This window comes from Sorex araneus, chromosome 2, assembly GCF_027595985.1.
Source record: "Sorex araneus isolate mSorAra2 chromosome 2, mSorAra2.pri, whole genome shotgun sequence".
NCBI classification, from domain to species: Eukaryota; Metazoa; Chordata; class Mammalia; order Eulipotyphla; family Soricidae; genus Sorex; species Sorex araneus.
In genome coordinates, this window is record NC_073303.1 from 103,741,535 (window position 1) to 103,761,752 (window position 20,218).

Below are 20,218 nucleotides of genomic sequence, written 5' to 3' on the forward strand. Positions count from 1 at the left end.
TGTCCGAGAATGCTCTGCAACAGGTGCCTTGCGGGCCGGGTGTTGACGGGGGAATAGGAGTTTTCTTTTCTTTTTCTTTTTTTTTTGCTTTTTGGGTTACATCCAGCGATGATGCTGCACAGGGGTTACTCCTGGCTCTGCACTCAGGAATTACCCCTGGCGGTGCTCAGGGGACCATATGGGATGCTGGGAATCGAACCCGGGTCGACTGCATGCAAGGCAAACGCCCTACCCGCTGTGCTATCGCTCCAGCCCCCAAGGAATAGGAGTTTTCTAGCCCCGCCTCGGGATCTGCCTGTCTGTGGGGGTGGCTTGCGTGAGTGAAGCCCGTCTCGGGGTGGAGGTAGGGGGAGTCCCATCCCTCTTCCAAGGGGAAGGTGGGCACAGGCAGTAGGTGTGGAGATGCGGGCATGTATCTTGACGAGGGAGGGTTCAAGGTGCTTGCCAGCAAGCCCTTCCCTGGCCACTGAGGCAGCGGTCGGTCCCTCTCCCTCAGACTCCGTGTCACCTGCCTTCCCTTCTCGGTAATCGCAAGGGCCCAGCACCTGACTCTCCCCGCCTCAGGACTCCAAGTGTTCTTGGGGAAGACCCTGGTGGGGCGCTGGAGCGATAGCACAGCGGGTAGGGCGTTTGCCTTGCATGCGACCGACCCGGGTTCGATTCCCAGCATCCCATATGGTCCCCTGAGCATCTCCAGGAGTAATTCCTGAGTGCAGAGCCAGGAGTAACCCCTGTGTGTCACCGGGTGTGACCCAAAAAGCAAAAAAAAAAAAGACCCTGGTGGGATTACTTCTCCCCTTGGCTGGAGAAGTTCGATATTGCTGGCCCCTGTGGTGGTGGCCAGGCTGGGGGGGGGGGGTGCTTGGGGGACTAGGTTTTTTTTTTTTTACCCCCTTTGGTTTAGATTTGTCTGGAAAGTTGTGAAATCCTTCTGTTTTCTGGGGGACATGCACAGTGGGCCCTCTGTTGAGGGTGTTCCTTCGCTCTGGGGATACATTCCTAGGGATTTCCTCAGCCCTGAAAAGGGGCCAGTCAGAAACAATGCCTCGGGAGAGAAGATTCTGGAACTTCCTGGCAGGCCTGCAGATTCGAGAATTAAGGACTGTTTTGGAGTTGGCTTCTGAAAGGGGTGTGCAGGGGCCTCCCAAGCCTTGATCTGGAATTCTTTGGAAATCTTCGGAGCGTGTCTGGAAAAACCCAGGTCTCTTCTGCTCCTCCTTATCTTCTTTTTTTCTCTTTTTTGGGAGAATGGGGTTTGGGTCACACAGGGCTGTGCTTTGGGCTTACTCCTATCTCTGCTGGCTCTGTCACTGTTAAACTTTGCATCCCTCAGCCATTCCCTTGTTCCCTCCATTCTCGCTGCCTCCAAGCTTGTGAATTTTTGTAGTACAACTATTTCCAGGTGGGTAGAAACTTTCTTTCCTTGGAAGGAAGTTAAACAATCTGAAACACCCTGGCATCACCCCGCCTTCAAAATGTAATAGCACTTAGACACTTAAAATTCTCCACAAGGCAGGGTTTTGTCTTCTGTTTTTAGAAGTTCATTTTCTTTTCTTTCTTTCTTTCCTTTTTTTTTTTTTTTTAAGGACCCATTAAATTACATATTGCCTAAAACAGGTGGGCCTGCCACTCCTTGATAGGCTGTCAAGTCTCATTAAGTCTGGGAGAGAGCTGCTTTCTGGCTGAGTGGGTGTTCGTAGGCAGGGAGCGGTGTGCTGAACCTCATCACAGGAGAGGGGGACCCTCCTCTTGTTGCTAATTTGGTGAAGACTGAAACGAGGCTCTGAGCGGGGGCAGAGACTTTTCTTTTTCTTTCTTTTTTTTTTTTTTAAGTGGTTGGAGCTTTTGCTTGTGCCACATTCATCTCCTGCTTGGGTACTCCTCCCGCCATTTTTTTTTTTTTTTTGGCAAGGCAACACCAGGGAAAACCTGGGCCTAGCAGCCCCGTTTCCCCCACTGCCGGGAGCAGAGAGTGGCTGTGGGCAGCTGTACTCCATCAGCTCCATCCGCAGGACTGAGAAGGGTTTTTATTTTTTTCTTTTTGGGGTCACACCCGGCGATGCACAGGGATTACAACTGCTCATGTTCTCAGGAATTACTCCTGGTGGTGCTCGGGGGACCCTGTGGGATGCTGGGACTTGAACCCGGGTCGGCTGCGCGCAAGGCAAACGCCTTACCCGCTGTGCTATCGCTCCAGCCCCTGAGATGTTTTTTTTTTCTGTTCTCTCCCACCCGCCCGAGTGGGGTTTCTGGAGCTTGGTCTGCCCTCCCTGAGGTTCACGGACTCCTGTCTTTGGGCTAAAGCCAGTGGTGCTCAGGGCTTACTCCTGGTGGGCGTGGGGGGTGGGCAGGGTGTCCTGTGGGTTCTGAGGATCAGACCCTGTGGGCTGTGCACAAGGCAAGCGTCCCGCCTGGGGACCCTCTGGCCATGGGTCCCCCTCACCCCAAGCCTTTGAGGCCGTGACTCAGCCTGAGCCCAGGTAGAATAGACTCGCCCCAGGTCCCAGAATGGGGGGAGCCAGGAGCTCATGTGTCCAGACTTAACTCCTGACTCTGCCCTTGCTCTGTTTTGGGACGTTCAGCGTGTTCAGTCCCGAGGATGGCACGACTTGCTCTCCAGAGTCGATGGTGACGAGGAGGCGGGCTGGGCCCTGCGAGGCCAGTGATCTCTCCCAGTCCCGTTCTGCTGGGGCTGTGCCAAGAACTCAGGACTTATGGCTCCCTGGCCCCGTGTGTGTGTGTGTGTGTGTGTGTGTGTGTTTGTAAAATGAACACACCGGCCTTTCCCTGGCCGCGTGCATGTGTGTGTGTGTGTGTGTGTGTGTGTGTGTGTGTAAAATGAACACACCGGCCTTTCCTTGGCCGTGTGTGTGTGTGTGTAATGAACACACCAGCCTTTCCCTGGCCACGTGCGTGTGTGTGTGTGTGTGTGTGTGTGTAATGAACACACCGGCCTTTCCCTGGCCGCGTGCATGTGTGTGTGTGTGTGTGTGTGTGTGTGTGTGTGTGTAAAATGAACACATCGGCCTTTCCTTGGCCGTGTGTGTGTGTGTGTAATGAACACACCAGCCTTTCCCTGGCCACGTGCGTGTGTGTGTGTGTGTGTGTGTGTGTGTAATGAACACACCGGCCTTTCCCTGGCCGTGTGTGTGTGTGAGTTTGTAAAATCAACACACCGGCCTTTCCCTGGCCGCGTGCATGTGTGTGTGTGTGTGTTTGTAAAATGAACACACCGGCCTTTCCCTGGCCTCGTGCATGTGTGTGTGTTGTGTGTAATGAACACACCGGCCTTTCCCTGGCTCTGTGTGTGTGTGTGTGTGTGTAATGAACACACCGGCCTTTCCCTGGCTCTGTGTGTGTGTGTGTGTGTAATGAACACACCGGCCTTTCCCTGGCTCTGTGTGTAATGAACACACTGGCCTTTCCCTGGCCGTGTGTGTGTGTGTGTATGTGTGTGTAATGAGCACACCAGCCTTTCTCTTGGGAATGTTATGTTTCAGCACAGTGCCCTTCCCCAGCGGCTCCCTGGAGGCAGGTGGTTGGTCCTGAGAGAGAATCAAGCTCTTCTCCTTTGTGTGGAAGAGAGTGGGGGTGGGGGCGGGGGTCATATTTGTCTTGAAATCAGTGGTCAGTGTCCTGGAATCCTCAGGTCCTCCAGGAAGCTTCTCCTGCAGTGCGGTGGGTCAGAAAGAGAAGGACTGGCTAGAGGGGGTGGAGACTGCTTGGTTGAACTCTGATCACTTCAGGTTGCTGTCTGACGTCCACCTGGACAGAGATCTCTAGGGTCCAGCCAGAGGACCCTGGCCTGGGCCTTTAGTTCTGTCATAATGTTCACGTAGAGCCTGGATTGATAAGATGGTGGTCGAGACATGAGGTGTTTCCATCGGGATATCCCCTGTGTTGTATGACGGGCCGAGCAGGACGTTCTTGTCATGCATGTTGTAGTCAGTAGAACATGTGCTCTTGGGATGCAGCGACGTGGCGGGGCCCAAACAGGGAACGAAGGCCGTGTGGCTTAGCCGTGTGCTGCAGAGACCCGTGCCTCGTGGGCTGGTGTCCGTGGCTCGGACAGTGCTGTGGGAGGGCCTCTGTCAGGAGCCACACACGGTCCCTGACACTCCCACAGCAGCCTGGGGAGCAGATTGAGGTGTAGAGCCGGACCCCCAGGGCCCTCGCGTTGGTCCCAGCTGGTCTCCGGGGCGCAGGTGCAGAACTGGGCGGTGCCAGCTCGCAGCTGTGTGAAGCAGGAACTGTGTGGATGGACTGAGTTCTCGGTGCTGTTGCTACCCCCTCCTTTGATCCTAAACATCAGGAGGGTCAGTGGAGAGCGAGGACAGTGGGTAGGGAGGTGGGCAGGGCGCTTGCCTGGCATGCCGCTGGCCCTGGTGTGACCCCCAGCACCGCATATGGTTCCCCAAACACCTCTAGCAGTCATTCCTGAGCACAGAGCCAGGAGTAAGCCCTGAGCACTGCTTGTGTGACCCAAGTACCAATCCAACCATTTTTTTAGGTGGGGGGCAGGTGCTGAGACATAGCGAAGAAAGTAAAACAGCTGACATATATCCGACCTGATTGTCCCTGGCACTGTGCATGATCCCTCGGGGCACGGCCAGGTGTCAGTCCTGAGAATGGCAGGAGTAGCCCCTAAGCAGCATCAGATGAGGCCCCAAACCCTCTCTCCTCTGCTTGTTTCATCTCGGGGCCACACCTGGCAGTGTTCACTGAGGGGCTGCTTCCAGCTCTGTGCTCAGGCGTTGCAGGCTGTGCTGGGGACTGAACCCAGACACCCACATGCAGAGCGTCTGCCCAGCCCGTCCACCTGTCTCTCCGGTCCCTGAGAAACATTTTGTTTTTAATGTGATGGCTGTGCTCATAAAAGTGCTCGATGATCCTTCACTATCACTGTCATCTGGTTCATCGATTTGCTCGAGCGGGCACCAGAACGTCTCCATTGTGAGACTTGTTGTTACTGTTTTTGGCATATCGAATATGCAGAGGGTAGCTTGCCAGGCTCTGCCGTGCAGGTGGGATACTCACTAGCTTGCCGGGCTCTCTGAGAGGGACGGAGGACTCGAACCCGGGTCGGCCGCATGCAAGGCAAATGCCCTACCCGCTGTGCTATCGCTCCAGCCCCAGTGATCCTTATTTGAAAAAAAAAATGCATAGAGCTGTAGAGGGAAGTACAAAGGAGGAAATTCTGCAGCACTTGGAACCAAGTCTTAGGCTCTACTCCTAGACGGGTCCTGCGTTGGGCTCTCTGGGGGGGGGGGCGGTCTGCCAGGTAGTGCCGTGAACATTCTCGTACAGACTGGAGAAATGCATAAACAGACGCTTTTTATAACAAGGTGTTCCTGCAATATTTGATATTTTCAAAATAAAGACATGCTTAGCTAAAAAGAATGGAAACTGAAGAAGTTATTGAGCTTTAGATGTTCTCCAAAAGCAATGAGTTCTGTTACGTTTCTCAGATGTGAGGTAGGGATGCTTTGTAGGGACTAGTTTTGCCCCTGGGGGAATCTGGCCAGGTCCAGACTTTTTGGTTGTCGGCACCAAGGGAAGCTGGGGTGGTGGCATGACTGGAGGTCAGAGCATGCTCAGGACAGGGTCCCTCGAATGAGGATTAACCTCTCACCACCACCACCTCAAGTCTATAGTGTTGGAAACGGTTCTAACAGAGAAGAGGCAGATTCAAACAGCAGGGAGGGCATTTACCTTGCACGCGGCCGACCTGGGTTCGATCTCTGACATCCCGTAGGGTCCCCCGAGTATGGCCACAAGTGATTCCGGAGTGCAGAGCAAGGAGTAACCCCTGACCGTTGCCAGGTGTGACCCCAAAAAAGAAAAAAAAAACTGAAAGGAGAAAGAAGTCATTCTGTCTTTTAGCTCAGTTGCAGTTCCCAGACTGTTTTGATGGGCCTTCCATCATGAAAGATGAGATGATTAACCTCCTTATGCTACGCCCACCTCCTCTTAACAATAGAATCAGGAGGTGGCATACGTTGGTTTTCACCTTTTTGAGGTTCCTGATATTCCCATTCTGCCCTGCATCCCTGACCCCCCAGATGCCTTGTCTTACTTAGTTCTCTAAGTGAGTCAGTGCCCCAAGTATGTCTCACACCACGGCGTTCCCGCCTCTGCATTGGTTTTGAATCAGCTCTCGGCGGTGGGTTATTTGCCTCTTAAGGTGAACTGAACATGGATGGGACGTTGGGGTTGGCCCATCATGGTTTGTCCAGGCCTTGATCCGAGAGCTTTGAGGAGTTCAGGAGGGTAGAGGTCACGGGCATGTCAAGGACAGGGTGGCACTGTGGGGGCTGGGGAGGTGGTGAGGGTCCTTTTGTGCGAGCGAGCTGCAGACCGGCATGTGGATACATGGTTCGAGCTCACAGCTGCGCCACTCTCTTTAAGGTGATTCCCTCGTCTGGAGATCCTGAGAGTCTGTTGAGCTTAGCAGCCCAATAGTCTGATGGTCGCCTTTTCTTGGCAAGGGCCTCCCCTGGATGCGGGGAGAACTCTCTGTGGTGCCAGGGTCTGACACGCATGCAAGGCTTGTGCTTCACCACTGAGCCACCTCTCTGGTCTTGCTCCAGTTCCCTCTTGCTTCCCTCCCATCTGCTCCTGGACCCTCTGGTTCCGGAGCGCCTGAGGTCTCCTGGACACCTTCCGAGGAGACCTCCAGTGGCCGGGGCAGCAGACGCTTTGGAATTGGCCAAGCTTGTCCCAGTGGGTGTCTCTGCGCTTTGTGAGCTGCAGGGAACATGCACATTCTCAGTCTGTTCCTCAGCCAGAACGTTCCTGTGTGGTCCGGGCCACACACGGCCGGCGGCCAGAGAAGAAGGCGGCATTCCCAGGGCGTCCCCGGGATGGTTGGGATTGGGGATTCAGCTGATGTCTCGGTCAGATGTGGAGAACAGCACGGCTTCACTGACCCGTGCCTTTGCTTTGTTGCAGGGGAGCTACCCGGTTTGGGAAGATTTCATAAACAAAGCAGGGAAGCTCCAGTCCCAGCTACGGTAAGTAGAATTGCGTCATCCCCGGGAAAATGGTACCTTTAGACCACAGCGAGATGGGCGCAGTTTGGGGAGTGCGACAGATGGGGGGGGTATCACTGCTCCCTTGCCCACGGCCGCTGGTTCCCGTCTGTAGGACAGAGGCCGCTGGTTCCTGTCGTAGGACAGATACAATTTGGGCCTGTTCCGAGTCCTCTCCTGGGGCTTCGGAGAGGGGATTAGCGACAGGAGCATTTCCGTAGCACTTAAGTGCCAGCCCCTTGTTGACTCGATAAATCTGACAAGCCCAGGAGGTAAGGACTGTTACCCCCATTTTGCTAATGAGGAAACTGAGGCCTGGGTGAGCTGAATCATTTTCCCCAAGTCACACAGCTGGGGCCAGAGTGATAGTACAGTCAGCCTTGCATGCGACTGACCCGGGTTCCAGCCTTGGCAAGCCACATGGGTCCCCTGAAGCCCACCAGGAGTGGTCCCTGAGTGCAGAACCACGAAGTAAGCCCTGAGCACTGTTGAGTGTACCTCTTCCCCCCCCCCCCACCAAGAAAAACCCAAAACAAAAAGTCACACAGCTAATTAAGAAGTCAGAGCAGGGGAAGCCTTTTCTCCTTATCACCTCTTCCTATAAGGAACTTTGGTCTTAGTGTTCATTTGCTGGCTCTCATTCCGTTTACTTGGCATGCCTAGCAACCACATTTCAGTATGTGAAAATAGGTGGGTGAGTAGTGGAATGGTGTCGGCAATAAAGATTTACTGTTCATGGGCATGAGAGTTCTTTTTGGGGGTGATGGAAGTGTTCTCAAGTGGGATTGTGAACTCAACTTACTCAACTTCCTACTTATTTCTTAGAACATTCTTGATGGGGCCAGAAAGTACAGTGGGTAAAGTACTTGCCTTACACACAACTAACTGTGCTTGAAATCTGGCATCTCATGTGGATCCCTGAGCCCCCCCTCCCCCCCCCGGAGTCATTCCTGAGTGCAGAGCTAGGGGTAATCCTTGAATACTGCTGGGTATGGTCCCTGAACAACAAAACCCTTGATTCCTCCCTTCACCCTCAGGGATGAATGTAGTAGGTGGTTGTATTAAAACAACTTGGGGCTGGAGTGATAGCACAGCGGGTAGGGCATTTGTCTTGCACCCGGCCGACCCGGGTTCAATTCCCAGAGCTCAAGTCCCCAGAGCTCAATTCCCAGAGCTCAAGTCCCCTGAGCACCGCCAGGGTAATTCCTGAGTGAATTGCCTGGTGTGACCCAAAAAGCGAAAAAAAAGTAGTCTGAGGGGCAATGGCTATAGCTGAGCCTTGGGGGGCTTCTTCTGTCCTTCGTGTGAGACGGGAGATGCTGAGCATCTTGTTTGAGCTGATGGCCCTTCTCAGTCAGCAGGGAGCAAAACGGCTTTGTTGGGCTTGTGGCTCCCTGTGGGACCGGGGAGTCAGAGGGCCTCCTTACAACCTTTTCTGTGCTTGTGGGGGCTTGTTGATGGGGTTGGGTGAAGGAGCTGCGTTTTCCAGGGGACAGAGCAGGCCATTTTCCTCGGATGAAAATGCATGTGCATGACGGAGCAAGGGCGGGTCAGCCGGGGGCCTAGATCCGGACCTCGGGAAGCGTGCAGGAATTCCACTCCAGGCTCGGACACTACTGGACACTCCTTGATGAGGTGGGAAGGCCGGGGTATTGCCCTCCTGTTCCCATAGCCCTATGAGCCTGGCATTTCCATCCAGGAGCCTGGAACTGGTTGGGAGTGGGCTTCTGGCAGGCCGGGGCTCCTGGCCAGAGTCAGGTCCTTTCCTGTGCTTGCTTCAGCTACAACCTTCCTCTGCTCACTACACGCGGCCTGGGTCTCGCCTTACTGACTCATCGCCCGTCTCCAGGCCCTGTTGGCCGGTCCTTCAGGGCTTGGCTTCCCTGTCGCCTGGCTGCTCCTACAGGGGAGCCGGGAAAGGCCCAAGACACGCTCTGCTCTCTGCTGGGGTGTGCCCCACAGCACTGGAGAATTGTGCGATGCCAGGGGTCAAACCCGGGGCTCCCGCCTGTGTTCTGGCCCCCCACATACTGTTCCTGATCCGGGGTCACTTCTTTTTTTTTTTTCTTTCTTTTTGGGTCACACCTGGCGATGCACAGGGGTTACTCCTGGCTCTGCACTCAGGAATCACCCCTGGCCATGCTCAGGGGACCATATGGGATGCTGGGATTCGAACCCGGGTCGGCCGCGTGCAAGGCAAACGCCCTGCCCACTGTGCTATCGCTCCAGCCCCACCGGGGTCACTTCTGTTAGCAGATGCACCCTCATGTCAGTCTGACTCAGGAGTAGCTGTTCCTCTTTTACCAAAGAGGAAGTCAGAACTGATGAACTGTCTTATTATTTGGGGGGAGGAGATTCCCAAGTCGGGTTCAGGAGACCCAAGGGCCACTCCCAGCACTGATCATAGGTCCAGGTCTTGGCCAGCTGGGCTTGTGGTCGGTGCTGAGGCCAGGGGGGACGTGGTGCTGCGTGGGCCCTGCAGTGCCGGAATTTACCTGGGGTGGAGCCCTGGGATTCCCAGGTGTGCAGCCCAGCGATGCTGGCATTGACCTGGGGGTAAGCCTTAATGCCTCCTCCCCCCACTATCTCTCTCACCCCCAGTTCTCTCTCTCAAATGCCCTAGAGAAGATGTGTGCTCATCATTTATTTTTTATTTCCCTGGTAGGAACCACATTTTATATTTTTTATTTATTTTTTTATCTTTTTTTTTGCTTTTTGGGTCACACCCAGCGATGCACAGGAGTTACTCCTGGCTCTGCACTCAGGAATTACCCCTGGCAGTGCTCAGGGGACCATCTGGGATGCTGGGAATTGAACCCGGGTTGGCCGCGTGCAAGGCAAACGCCCTACCCGCTGTGTTATTGCTCCAGCCCCTATTTTTAAATTTTTTGTTTTAAAACAACATTTAACTTCCAGAGGGGCTGGTATTTTTTTTTTTTTTTTTGGTTTTTTGGGTCACACCTGGTGGTGCACAAGGGTTACTCCTGGCTCTGCACTCAGGAATTACTCCTGACAGCGCCCAGGGGACCATATAGTATGCTGGGATTCGAACCCGTGGGCTGGGATCTTTTGAGGAACTGTGAGCTCCTGAGACCCCGCTAAGTGTCTTGTGCACACGTAATATACAATGTCTGAGGAAGGATAAAGATAAGGCGGGAGAAGAGGTCAACACGTCTGGGTGTGTGTAAGCAGGATGGCTGCTGTTTGGACCTGGCCCCGAGGCTGAGATGTCCAAGGACACCGTGGTCATTGGAAAGCAAGACTCAGCCCTTGAGTTTTCAGCAGAGCCCCCAGGACCTTACTGGGGAGGCGGAGTGTGTGTGTGTGTGTGTGTGTGTGTGGTGGGGGGGGGGGGCGTATGCAGGGCACCTCTACAGCTCCAGCTGGTTCATTACTTTGGAATGATTGACATTGACTCCAACGAGACTAAATTCAGCCCTTGTGCCAGACAGTGATTTTTGAATCAGAGTGAACTGGTTATAACCCCCAGGTGTTGGATCACACTTAGTTTTTCAGGGCCTGCCTTTGATGTCAACGCTTACTAGTTTTTAGTTTTCATCAAAAAATTTAAAATTGGGGGGTTGGAGCGATAGCACAGTGGGTACGGCTTTTGCCTTGCACACGGCCGACCCGGGTTCAATTCCCAGCATCCCGTATGGTCCCCTGAGCACCGCCAGGAGTAATTCCTGAGTGCAGAGCCAGGAGTAACCCCTGTGCATCGCCAGGTGTGACCCAAAAAGCAAAAAAGAAAAAAAATTTAAAACTGGGGCCAGAGTGATAGTACAGCAGGTAGGGTGTTAGCCTTGCATGTGGTTGACCCGGGCCCAGCATCCTTTATGGTCCCCCGTGCACCACCAGGAGTAATTCCTGAGTCAGAGCCAGGAGAACCCTTGAGCATCACTGGGTGTGATCCAAAAAGCAAAAAAAAGAAAAAAGATTGTGGGCAATATTGATTTTGTGTGTGTGTGTTGAGTGTGTTGACTGTGTTTCAGAAGTGCCTTTCCAACCCCTGTTCTGAGGGTATCACCCCACATCTACCACCAGAGTACCAAAATCCCTCCTCTGTTGGACGCCCTTAGTGTCAGCTCTGTGTCATAGCTGTAGAGCACTTGCCTTGCGTTCCTGAAGCCTTGGGTTTGATTCTTGGCACGACCTTCCCCAGCCCCTGTCAAATATGCTTCGAAGTGGGTTTTTGAGGGGGCCTGGGCGGAAGTTGTTTTGTGTCTTCTCCCCTTCCCCCTCCCCTCCCCCTCCTCCCTTCTCCTCCCCCTTCCTACTTCCTTCTTCTCCTTCTCCTCCTCCCTCTCCTTCTTCTCCTCCCCCCTCCCCCTCCTCCTCCTTTTCCTCGTGCAGACTCAACAGGCCTCACATTTTGAAGTTGAGCTATCATGGGCTTTGGTACCCAGGGACCCATCCTGGGGCCTCCTTGGGCCATTTTGTGTCTTCACCACTGGTGTCGTGCATGTCCAGAAACCATTTCCATTTCTTTCCTTTGCAGTCCTTACTTTTCTCTTTCTTCTTAACCCCTGGCACTCCTATGGTTCCTCGGAGTCCAGCCAGGAGTGATCTCTGAGCAAAGGATCAGGAGTATGTCCTGAGTACCACTGTGTGTGGCCCAAATCAAAAACAAAAACAAAAGTGTGTGTATGTGGGGCGAGGCAAATGGTAGAGGTGAATTTTTAGAGTATGCCCCTCTTCTTAAAAAATTTGGAAAATAGATTTGCACTTTTAGGGATGCATAGTCAAGCTTAGATTGCCGTTTTAGATATAGAAATGACAGCGAGGCTTACTGCTTATTGAAGAGGGATCTTTCAAGGGCTTGTGGGAGGATCTTGGGGCCTTGTTTTGAGTATCTTACTGTGCTTACTCTGGGCACCCAGGGGCCTCTCCACTCTTGGACAGCTTGAATCACAATTCTAGGAACAAGCAGACCACAGAGTGCTCTTGCAGTGTACTGGAGAATGTGGATTTTGAAATCTTTTCCGGGACTTTGAAATGAGTACAGTGACATTTCTCTGTTAACTTTCCCCATTCTTAATGCTTTTAGGAATTAGAGTTGAGCCAGCCATTCATAGATGAAAAAAAAATGTCAGTTTTCATTGTAATTATAACGTAAGAGAAGACTCATATAGCTAAGACCTTTGGGGGGGTTGAGCTCAGAGTCTGTGAGGCTGCTACATTCCAGCTCTGCTAAGAATGAGAGACCCTGAGGGCCGGAGGGATAATGCCTAATCACAGCAGGGGGCCATAGGCAGTGCCAGGGACTGGACTGGCACCAGCCACATGCCAGTGGAGCTCCTCAGGTACTGTACTATCTCTCTTACCCCTGCAGAAACTGATTTCCCCCAGTTTAACCTGCCACTGGCCTAAGACTTGCTGATACATGGTTCGTTAACATACATTTTGTGTGTTGTATGTATTATATGCTGTAAAATTAGAGTAAAAAGAAAACGTGTGTGTGTGTATATATATACAAACACATATATGCATGTGTGTATGTGTATATACAAACACATATATGCGCACGCGCGCGCGCGCGCGTGTGTGTGCGTATGTATGGCTTTTTGGGTAACACGCAGTGATACTCAGGGCTTACTGCAGGCTCTGCACCCAGGGATCACTCTGGCAGTGCTTGGAGGACCATATGGGATGCTGGGGATCAAACCTGGCTCGACTGTATGCAAGCCAAATGCCCACCCCACTGTATTCTTGCTCCAGCCCAAGAAAACATTATTAAGAAAATCATAATAGAGGGCTGGAGCGATAGCATAGCAGGTAGAATGTTTGCCTTGCACGCGGCTTGATTCCCAGCATCCCATATGGTCCCCAACACCGCGAGGAGTAATTCCTGAGTGCAGAGCCATTCCTGTGCATTGCTGGGTGTGACTCAAAAAGCGGGGGAAAAAAAAAAAGAAAATCATAATAGCACATAGATTTACAGTACTGTAGTGGATGCATTTTTTGGGGAAAAAAAAAAATCTATGGATAGACCTGTGAAGTTCAAAGTCCTACCACTGAAGGGTTGGTTTTGTGTGTATAATTTTCCTACTATGAAAATTCATCTCACCACATAAAACTCCTTGTTTCCCTCTGCCCCTCCCATTTTTTTGATTTTTATTTTTGGGCCATACACCATGGTATTCAGGACTTACCTCCGGTTTTGTGCTCAGCAGTCACTCCTGGCTGGACTCACAGGGAGGGCTGGGGTCAAATGTGGGTTGGTGTGTGCAGGACGAGCGAAGCGCCTTACCCTCTGTGCTGTCCCCCCGCCTCCCCATTCTGTTAAATGGTGCTTTTCTTTCAGAGGAGGACACTTGTGTTTTCCTCCAGTGTCAGTTTTTTGCCTCGTTGCTAAGTTTTGAGTGCAATGGGATGAGAATTGCTTGCTTTTTAGTGACTGGCACCAAAGTTGTCAAACCGTGGGGTGCAGTTCGGACACAAGGAGTGTGGGCCCAGGAAACAGAAAGCATCCTCTGTGACTGAGGGCAGTGGTGGTGGGGGGTGCAGGTCCTTTGGCATTTTCGGCAGCAAGGTTTCCCCGCCATGCTCAGCCAAGGCCGAGGCCCTCAGCTGTCTGGGTCTGTGGAAGAAGCTGCCGCTCACGCTTCTGTTATCTGTTTGCATTTAGGACAACTGTGGTAGCAGCAGCCGCCTTCCTGGATGCCTTTCAGAAAGTGGCTGACATGGCGACCAGCACCCGCGGTAAGCAGACGGAGGGATGGCGGCCGGGCCCCTGCTTCTGGGCGGTTTCACAGGCGCACACACAGCTTACGGGGTCTGCATAGCTGGCTCATGTTTCAGTTTAAAACAAAAACACCCCCCCCCTCCGTGGGATTCCGTGACATAACAGTTCGATGTAGTTTCCCCCTTCATTCCGCAGAAGACGAATGACATTTTTTTTAAAAAACATTTTTATTTCTTTTTATTTATTTATTTTGGGGTCACACCTGGCGATGCTCAGGCGTTACTCCTGGCTTTGCACTCAGGAATTACTCCTGGCAGTGCTCAGGGGACCATCTGGGATGCTGGGAATCGAACCCGGGTTGGCCGAGTGCAAGGCAAACGCCCTACCTGCTGTGCTGTCACTCCAGCCCCAAGAGGGAAGACATTTATGCCTGAGGTGGCTTGATACACCAGGTGGCCTGCTGTGATTTTATTTTTTTGGGGGGATGGGGGCACTTTGAATCGTGCGTTGATTGCAGAGCCCTGAGCTGTGAGCTTGGGTCTAGTTTGTTTTCCCTCCTCACGGCCATCGGCCTCATCTTCCCCTGGTTCTCTGTGGACAGGGCTGGGGGATGCGCTGCTTGTCAGAGGGCTCCGTCCCTAAGCAGAGTGCTCTTATGCCCGTCTCCCACATTTGACTGGGGATCCTGGGGTTGCCGCTGCCGGCGCCCTCGTGCCGGAACCCCTCCCAGACAGTGTGCCCAGAACATAGTAGATATTTAACTACGTTTTACGAAATCAGCAAACAAAGCTACTGCTCTGGAAAGTAGAGCAGTACTTTTTTTTTTTCCAGTTGGTTCATTGACTGCTGCGTCATACAAAAGAATGAGTGCAGCTCACTGAGAAGAAAATCAATCCCCTTGTCCCCAGCATCATCATTGGGAAATTGACGTACCCATGATACAGACCCTTGTTCAGAGCGGGAGGGGAGGTGCCTAGCTGTTTTATTTCTAATAAGCGAATCTCTCCTGCTTCTCTGCTTTATCATTTCTGGGTCTGATTGATGACAAGAACACCAGGCTTATTTCCTGCATTGTGGTGACCTTGGGAAAACCAGGGTGAGGAGGCAGAGGGTTAGGGAACCATGCCAGAGACACGGGGGTTGAGATTCTCTCTCAGGTCCGTGACTGGTACCCGCAATGAGCGTCAGAAGGCACCGTAGTTAACTGCCAAATGCATTTGCATTGAAGACACTTCCCATTCACTTAGTGCACTGGAGAATTGCTGATATTTTGGGCTCTGTGGCATCAGAAAAATCTGCCCATGACTCTCTTTATCTCCACTTGCTTGCAGTTGACTGAGCCGGGGGGATGCTAGCGGGGATTAGGGGATAGAAAGTAGGGGAGAAGCACAAAGGACTTTGGTATAGGAATGTTTGGTCCCATAACAGTGGTAGAACAGAGTGCTGGGGGAAATACAGAAAAGTGAGCAATTAAAACTCAGCTCAGGGAGTTGGGGAAATCTCTCAGGGGAGGGAATAGTTCTCCTTGTTTCCCAGATGCTGATGGTGTTTGAAAGGTCCCCTGGGACACCGCGATAGAGACATTAAAGCGAAGCTGCTTCTCACGTGTCTCTCCGTGTGGGTCTTCACCAGTATCTTTTAAAAGTGCCTTTAAAAATTACATGGCATGTGCGTACACTACAGAAAAAATTAAGAAGCTTTAAGTCTAAAGAAGAATTTCTCTTGGGTTAGTGTTTACCACAGTTGGGATCATTGAGTCTGTTTTATAATCATTCCTTCCACTTCCGTCTCTGAACCTTCAGTGTCCGCTCTTCTGTCTTTCTAGAAGGGCCAGTCGAATGGATCTTTCTCAAGAGCTGCTCTGTTTTAATGAACTGAGATTTCCGGCATGGCATCTTCGAGGCTCTTGGATTCGTCATTCACTTTCATATTTTAGCGTGTGATCACTGGACGGACCTGACGGGCACGTCTGCCTGTGATTTCCTGTAGTGAGAACCTGGGTTTTGCACAGGGCCTGCTCCTTAGAGCGATTCTTGGTGGGAAATGAGAAGGCCTGCAAGTTCTCATAGTTGAAGGGAGGAAAAGCAGTGGTTATTTGTGGGAAAGGAAACCAGAATAGCCTCTTTGTGGTGATGATGGAGGTAGAGGAGGGGTTTGGAGGTGATGTATTTGACAAAAGACAAACAATGTCACCGTGCCCAGACTCCAGCTCTGATATATTTTTAAATCATTGGGTCATTTTTAGCTTTGAGAGACTCCATTTGACATGTCTAGAATCCATACATCTGGGGCGGGGGAAATAGCTTTCTGTTGAGTGTGGGAGTGGGAAAGCTGTGACTTAAATTGGGCGTTCGGTAGAGTGAGATGAAGGTACATTACCAAGCCTAAATGCATCTCTCATACATTCAGTGTCAAAAGTGATTATTGGTGAATTGAGTTAGATTTTAAAAATAGAAAAACGTAGCACATGCTCTCTAATGTTGAAAATTCATCTCAGTATAGGAGGTAAAATCCACCCTCCCAGTACTGGATTTAGCATTGTCGATAGGCTTTGGGGGCATATAACTGGGTGGAAAAAAGGCTAGTTGCAGAACCTTATGTAGAATGACGAAGGGAGTGCAGTCCTGCAATCTTTTGCTAAAGACTGTTCTTGGGAAGTAAGTGTCCCGTGCTTTTCCTGGTGTTGTAATCTCCCGCATTCTTTCTGGTGTTCAGGTAGGACGGGCCCAGGAGATGCTGTAGGCGCACGTAAATCATTCTTCTATTGATGACTAGTTAGTTGAACTCCATTGATTTGCTATTAAAAGTTCCACTGCACTCAGTGCCCATAGATTAAAGCCTGTTGGAGATCTAGGAGTAATCTATTTTTAATGGTGTCTGCGTCACCAAGGAAATGATGAGTCTGTAGAAAATATTTCAAGCTGTGTTTGTCAGCAGCAAATATGCTTGGGCTAAGGTCACGGGCTAACACAATTTGCACTTTGATATCTCTGCTCTATAGAAACTGCAGCTTCTTGCTTAGAGCGTGTAGATAAATTTTGTATTTATCTTTTTGGGGGGTAGGGTCCACTCCAAGTGGACGCTCGAACACAGGTCTCTGCATGCAGAGCCTGCCAGGGGAGCCCTTTGCACCACCTCCCTGGCCCTAGATGGGTTTTCAAGTCCCCCCCCCGTTCTTTTTGGGAAGTGATAGATGGCAATCGCAATTATTTTCTTCTTTGATTCTAGGCTCACACCTCACTGTGCTCAGGGATCACTCATGGTGGGGTTGAGGGGACCATGTGTGGTGCAGGGGTTGAACCTGGGCTGGCCACAAGCCAGGCAGCCACCTCTCCTTGCGCAGGAGACCTTCCTCTCGCCTTTCCTCACCGTTCTCTCTGACCCAGCAACAGTTCTCCTTAAGCCTCTCTTTTAGGCAAACATCCAGTCTCTAGCTTCGCAGGTCTCTGATTTCCAAAATATTAGCATTCCATGTTATTTCCCAAAGGAAACAGTGTTGAAAGGACTTGGTCCTTTTCGGCAAATATTTTGCGCCAGCAAATACAGTTTGTATAGAGAAATCCTTTTCAATAAACTGGTCACTCTCAGAGAAAAATCAGCTTAGTTAATTATTATAACTATCGTCAGAGAGTGAAAGTATAAGAAGACTCAGATCTTTCCCCCCACCCCCACCCCCCCTTTAACTGCAGAGTGTAATTTGCTAGTACAACAAGTCCACTTCGGTTAATGATTAGACTGCAGTGAAATTCAGAAATTTATTAGCCACATGGTACATAGTACGCATACGTATCTTGTTGGTTTTGCACTCTGGTGTGGAGACAGACGGCCCATGTTGCCTGTGAACTTACGTCTCTTGATTGCTGGCCCTGAGTAGTGCCGGGACATCCGGGACACAGGACATCTGGGGCACAGAATCCAAACTCCTGGGTGCAGGGTCCCCATTTCCTTCCTGTCCAGCTGGGAAACGAGTGAACTAAGGTGGCAGGGCGAGGCTTGTCACCCCTCTCCAGCTGAGTGGCCCATCTTGGGTAGTGACCTGCCTTCATTTGCCAGGGTTGACCCTTGCCCACTGACCCCTGAACCCCCACCCCCCGCCCTTCGTTGTTGTCCTCAGCCCCAGCTTTTAGCGACCTCATGCCCTTTCCTTATGTCACAGCAAGAACCTTTGAAGAGAGCATCAGTCTGGGGGACGGTCATTGCCGGGTTTTCCTGGGTGCCCCTGTCTTTGCTTTCAGGCTCTTCCAGGCCCCCTTGGAAGTTTCGAGATGTTTAAGTTTCTGAGAAGGAGGAAAATGCCTGCCCCCACCCCACAGATCCCGGAGACTTGACTTTACTCCTCAGTCTGCACTCAGGAATTACTCCTGGTGGTGCTCAGGGGGACCATATGGGATGCTGGGAATCGAACCCGGGTCGACTGTGTGCAAGGCAAACACCCTACCTGCTGTGCTATCGCTCCAGCCCCTGTCCCGGAGATTTTATGGACCACTTTAGAGAGTGGACTGTCTTGATGGCTCATCTCCATGAAGTATATACAGTACAGGACGGGGGGAGGTTCTGTATCGCTTCTTCCCCTGGGCTCAGGGAGGAGGTCGCCTGAGCCCCACCCGCCAAGGTCAGATGACCAGTCAGTGGCCCAGTGAGCCTAGACTTTTCAGCCAGGAAACGATGATTTCTTAGGTTAGGAGCTCTGGGGCTGCTTGTCAGCGTGTATCTGTGTTTACAGTTACTTGTCCCCGAGACGGCGAAACCAATATCTTTGTTACACAGTGGAGCTGGGCCGCCTGGCCTGGTCTTCCATTTCGTGACGCTGATGAAATTCTAGTCCAGTTTTCTGGCCTCTAATGTACCTTCTGTATTCACGGAGCTTTCTCAGGGACTTGGTTTTCTTCACGGGGGCAAGTGGCCTTTTATTTATTTCAGTTTCTTGGCCAAATGTTTTATTTGAAATCTTGTTTGGGCTCTGTGGAGCCATAAAATAAGTTGGGCAGTTTTCTTCTAGTTTATCTCTGTGTGTCGGGGGGGGGGAGGACACCCCCAGCAGTGCTCTCGTCTTCCCCCTGGCTCTGTGCTTGGGAACCATAGGCCGTGCCTGAGATACCATCCGGGGCTGGCTCCCTGCAGGGCGAGTGGCTCAGCATCTGTACTGTCACTCTAGCCTCAGACGGGACCTGCGCGGAGGGAAGCAGCGGGCAGAGCTGGGCTGGGCCTCGTGAGCCTGGGCTTGCCAGGGTCCGTGTGCTTGGAGGAATGACTCTGGCTTTGCCTCTGCTCGAGCAGTCAGGCCTGGGGGCTAGCACAGACCGAGTGTGTTTAGTGGCAGTTTTTCTTTTTTCTTTTTGGGTCACACCCGGCGATGCTCAGGGGTTTCTCCTGGCTCATGCACTCAGGACTTAATTCCTGGCGGTGCTTGGGGGACCCTATGGGATGCTGGGAATCGAACCTGGGTGGGCCACCACGTGCAAGGCAAACGCCCTCCCCGCTGTGCTGTTGCTCCAGCCCTTAGTGTCGGTTTTGTGGGCTGTCCCAGGCTCCACATCCGGCTGCCTGGCTCTTTATTTACTTCTGGAAGTTTCTTGAGATGGACAGATTTTGGAGCCCCGTCTCGTCCCTGTGAAAGCATCATCCTGAGGGGGGACCCAGGGATCTGAATATGTTCCAGGAAATTGGGTTGACACACACAAAGATAAGTAGGTTGAAGGAGATCTTGTGTTGTGCTTGTGGTATGTGTTGTGTATGTGTGTGTATCTGTGTATCTTGCGTGTGTGTGTGTGTGTGTGTGTGTGTGTGTGTATAAGACATAAAAGTGTCTCACCCTGAAGGCAGCTGGAATAGAGAAGGGATCACTAAGAAAATGATGGCTGGAGGAACCAGCTGGGATGGGAGATGCATGCCAAAAGTAGATAATGGACCAAACATGATGACCTCTCAGTGTCTGTGTTGCAAGCCATGATGCCCCAAAGTAGAGAGAGTATGGGGAATATTGTCTGCCATGGAGGCAGGGGGAGGGTGAGGAAGGGGGGGTATACCGGGGATATTGGTGGTGGGGAATGTGCACTGGTCGAGGGATGGGTGTTTGATCATTGTGTGATTATAACCCAAACATGGAAGCTTGTAACTATCCCACAGTTATTCAAAATTAAAAAGCAAAACAAAACAAAAAACAACACAAAAGTGTGTCATCCTGCCGTATTAACCCCCACCCCCGCCCATCCCCCACCTGTCCAGTGGCCTCACTTCCTTGGGCCGGCAGTTCCACCCACAAAGAAATGCTCAGTATTTCCAGCCATGCTTTACTAATCTTTGATCCCTCACTGCTTGCCCTGGAACTTTCCGGATCTGCCACCCCCCAGCCCCTCCTCTTAGATGCCCGAGAAACTGCTGCTAAAGTGTCTTGCAAGAGGCAGTTGAGATGTAATGCTTGTGAAAGCTACACCCTGTCCTCCATTGTAAGACCGGGGGTGGGGACACGGCCTCAAGGCTTTGGGGCTCTGGCTGCTTCTAG

General features: G+C 51.8%; 1 protein-coding gene across 9 annotated transcripts in view; it reads left to right on the forward strand.

Annotated features, from left to right (window-relative positions):
• Nucleotides 1-20,218, forward strand: part of MTSS1 (MTSS I-BAR domain containing 1) — a 146,538-nt gene that overhangs the window by 22,310 nt on the left and 104,010 nt on the right. For all 9 annotated transcript variants that reach the window (XM_055127069.1, XM_055127068.1, XM_055127074.1 and 6 more), the window contains exons 2-3: nucleotides 6,952-7,013; nucleotides 13,660-13,733. In XM_055127069.1, coding sequence (XP_054983044.1) covers nucleotides 6,952-7,013; nucleotides 13,660-13,733 — 136 coding nt within the window. The remainder of the gene's footprint in view (nucleotides 1-6,951; nucleotides 7,014-13,659; nucleotides 13,734-20,218) is intronic.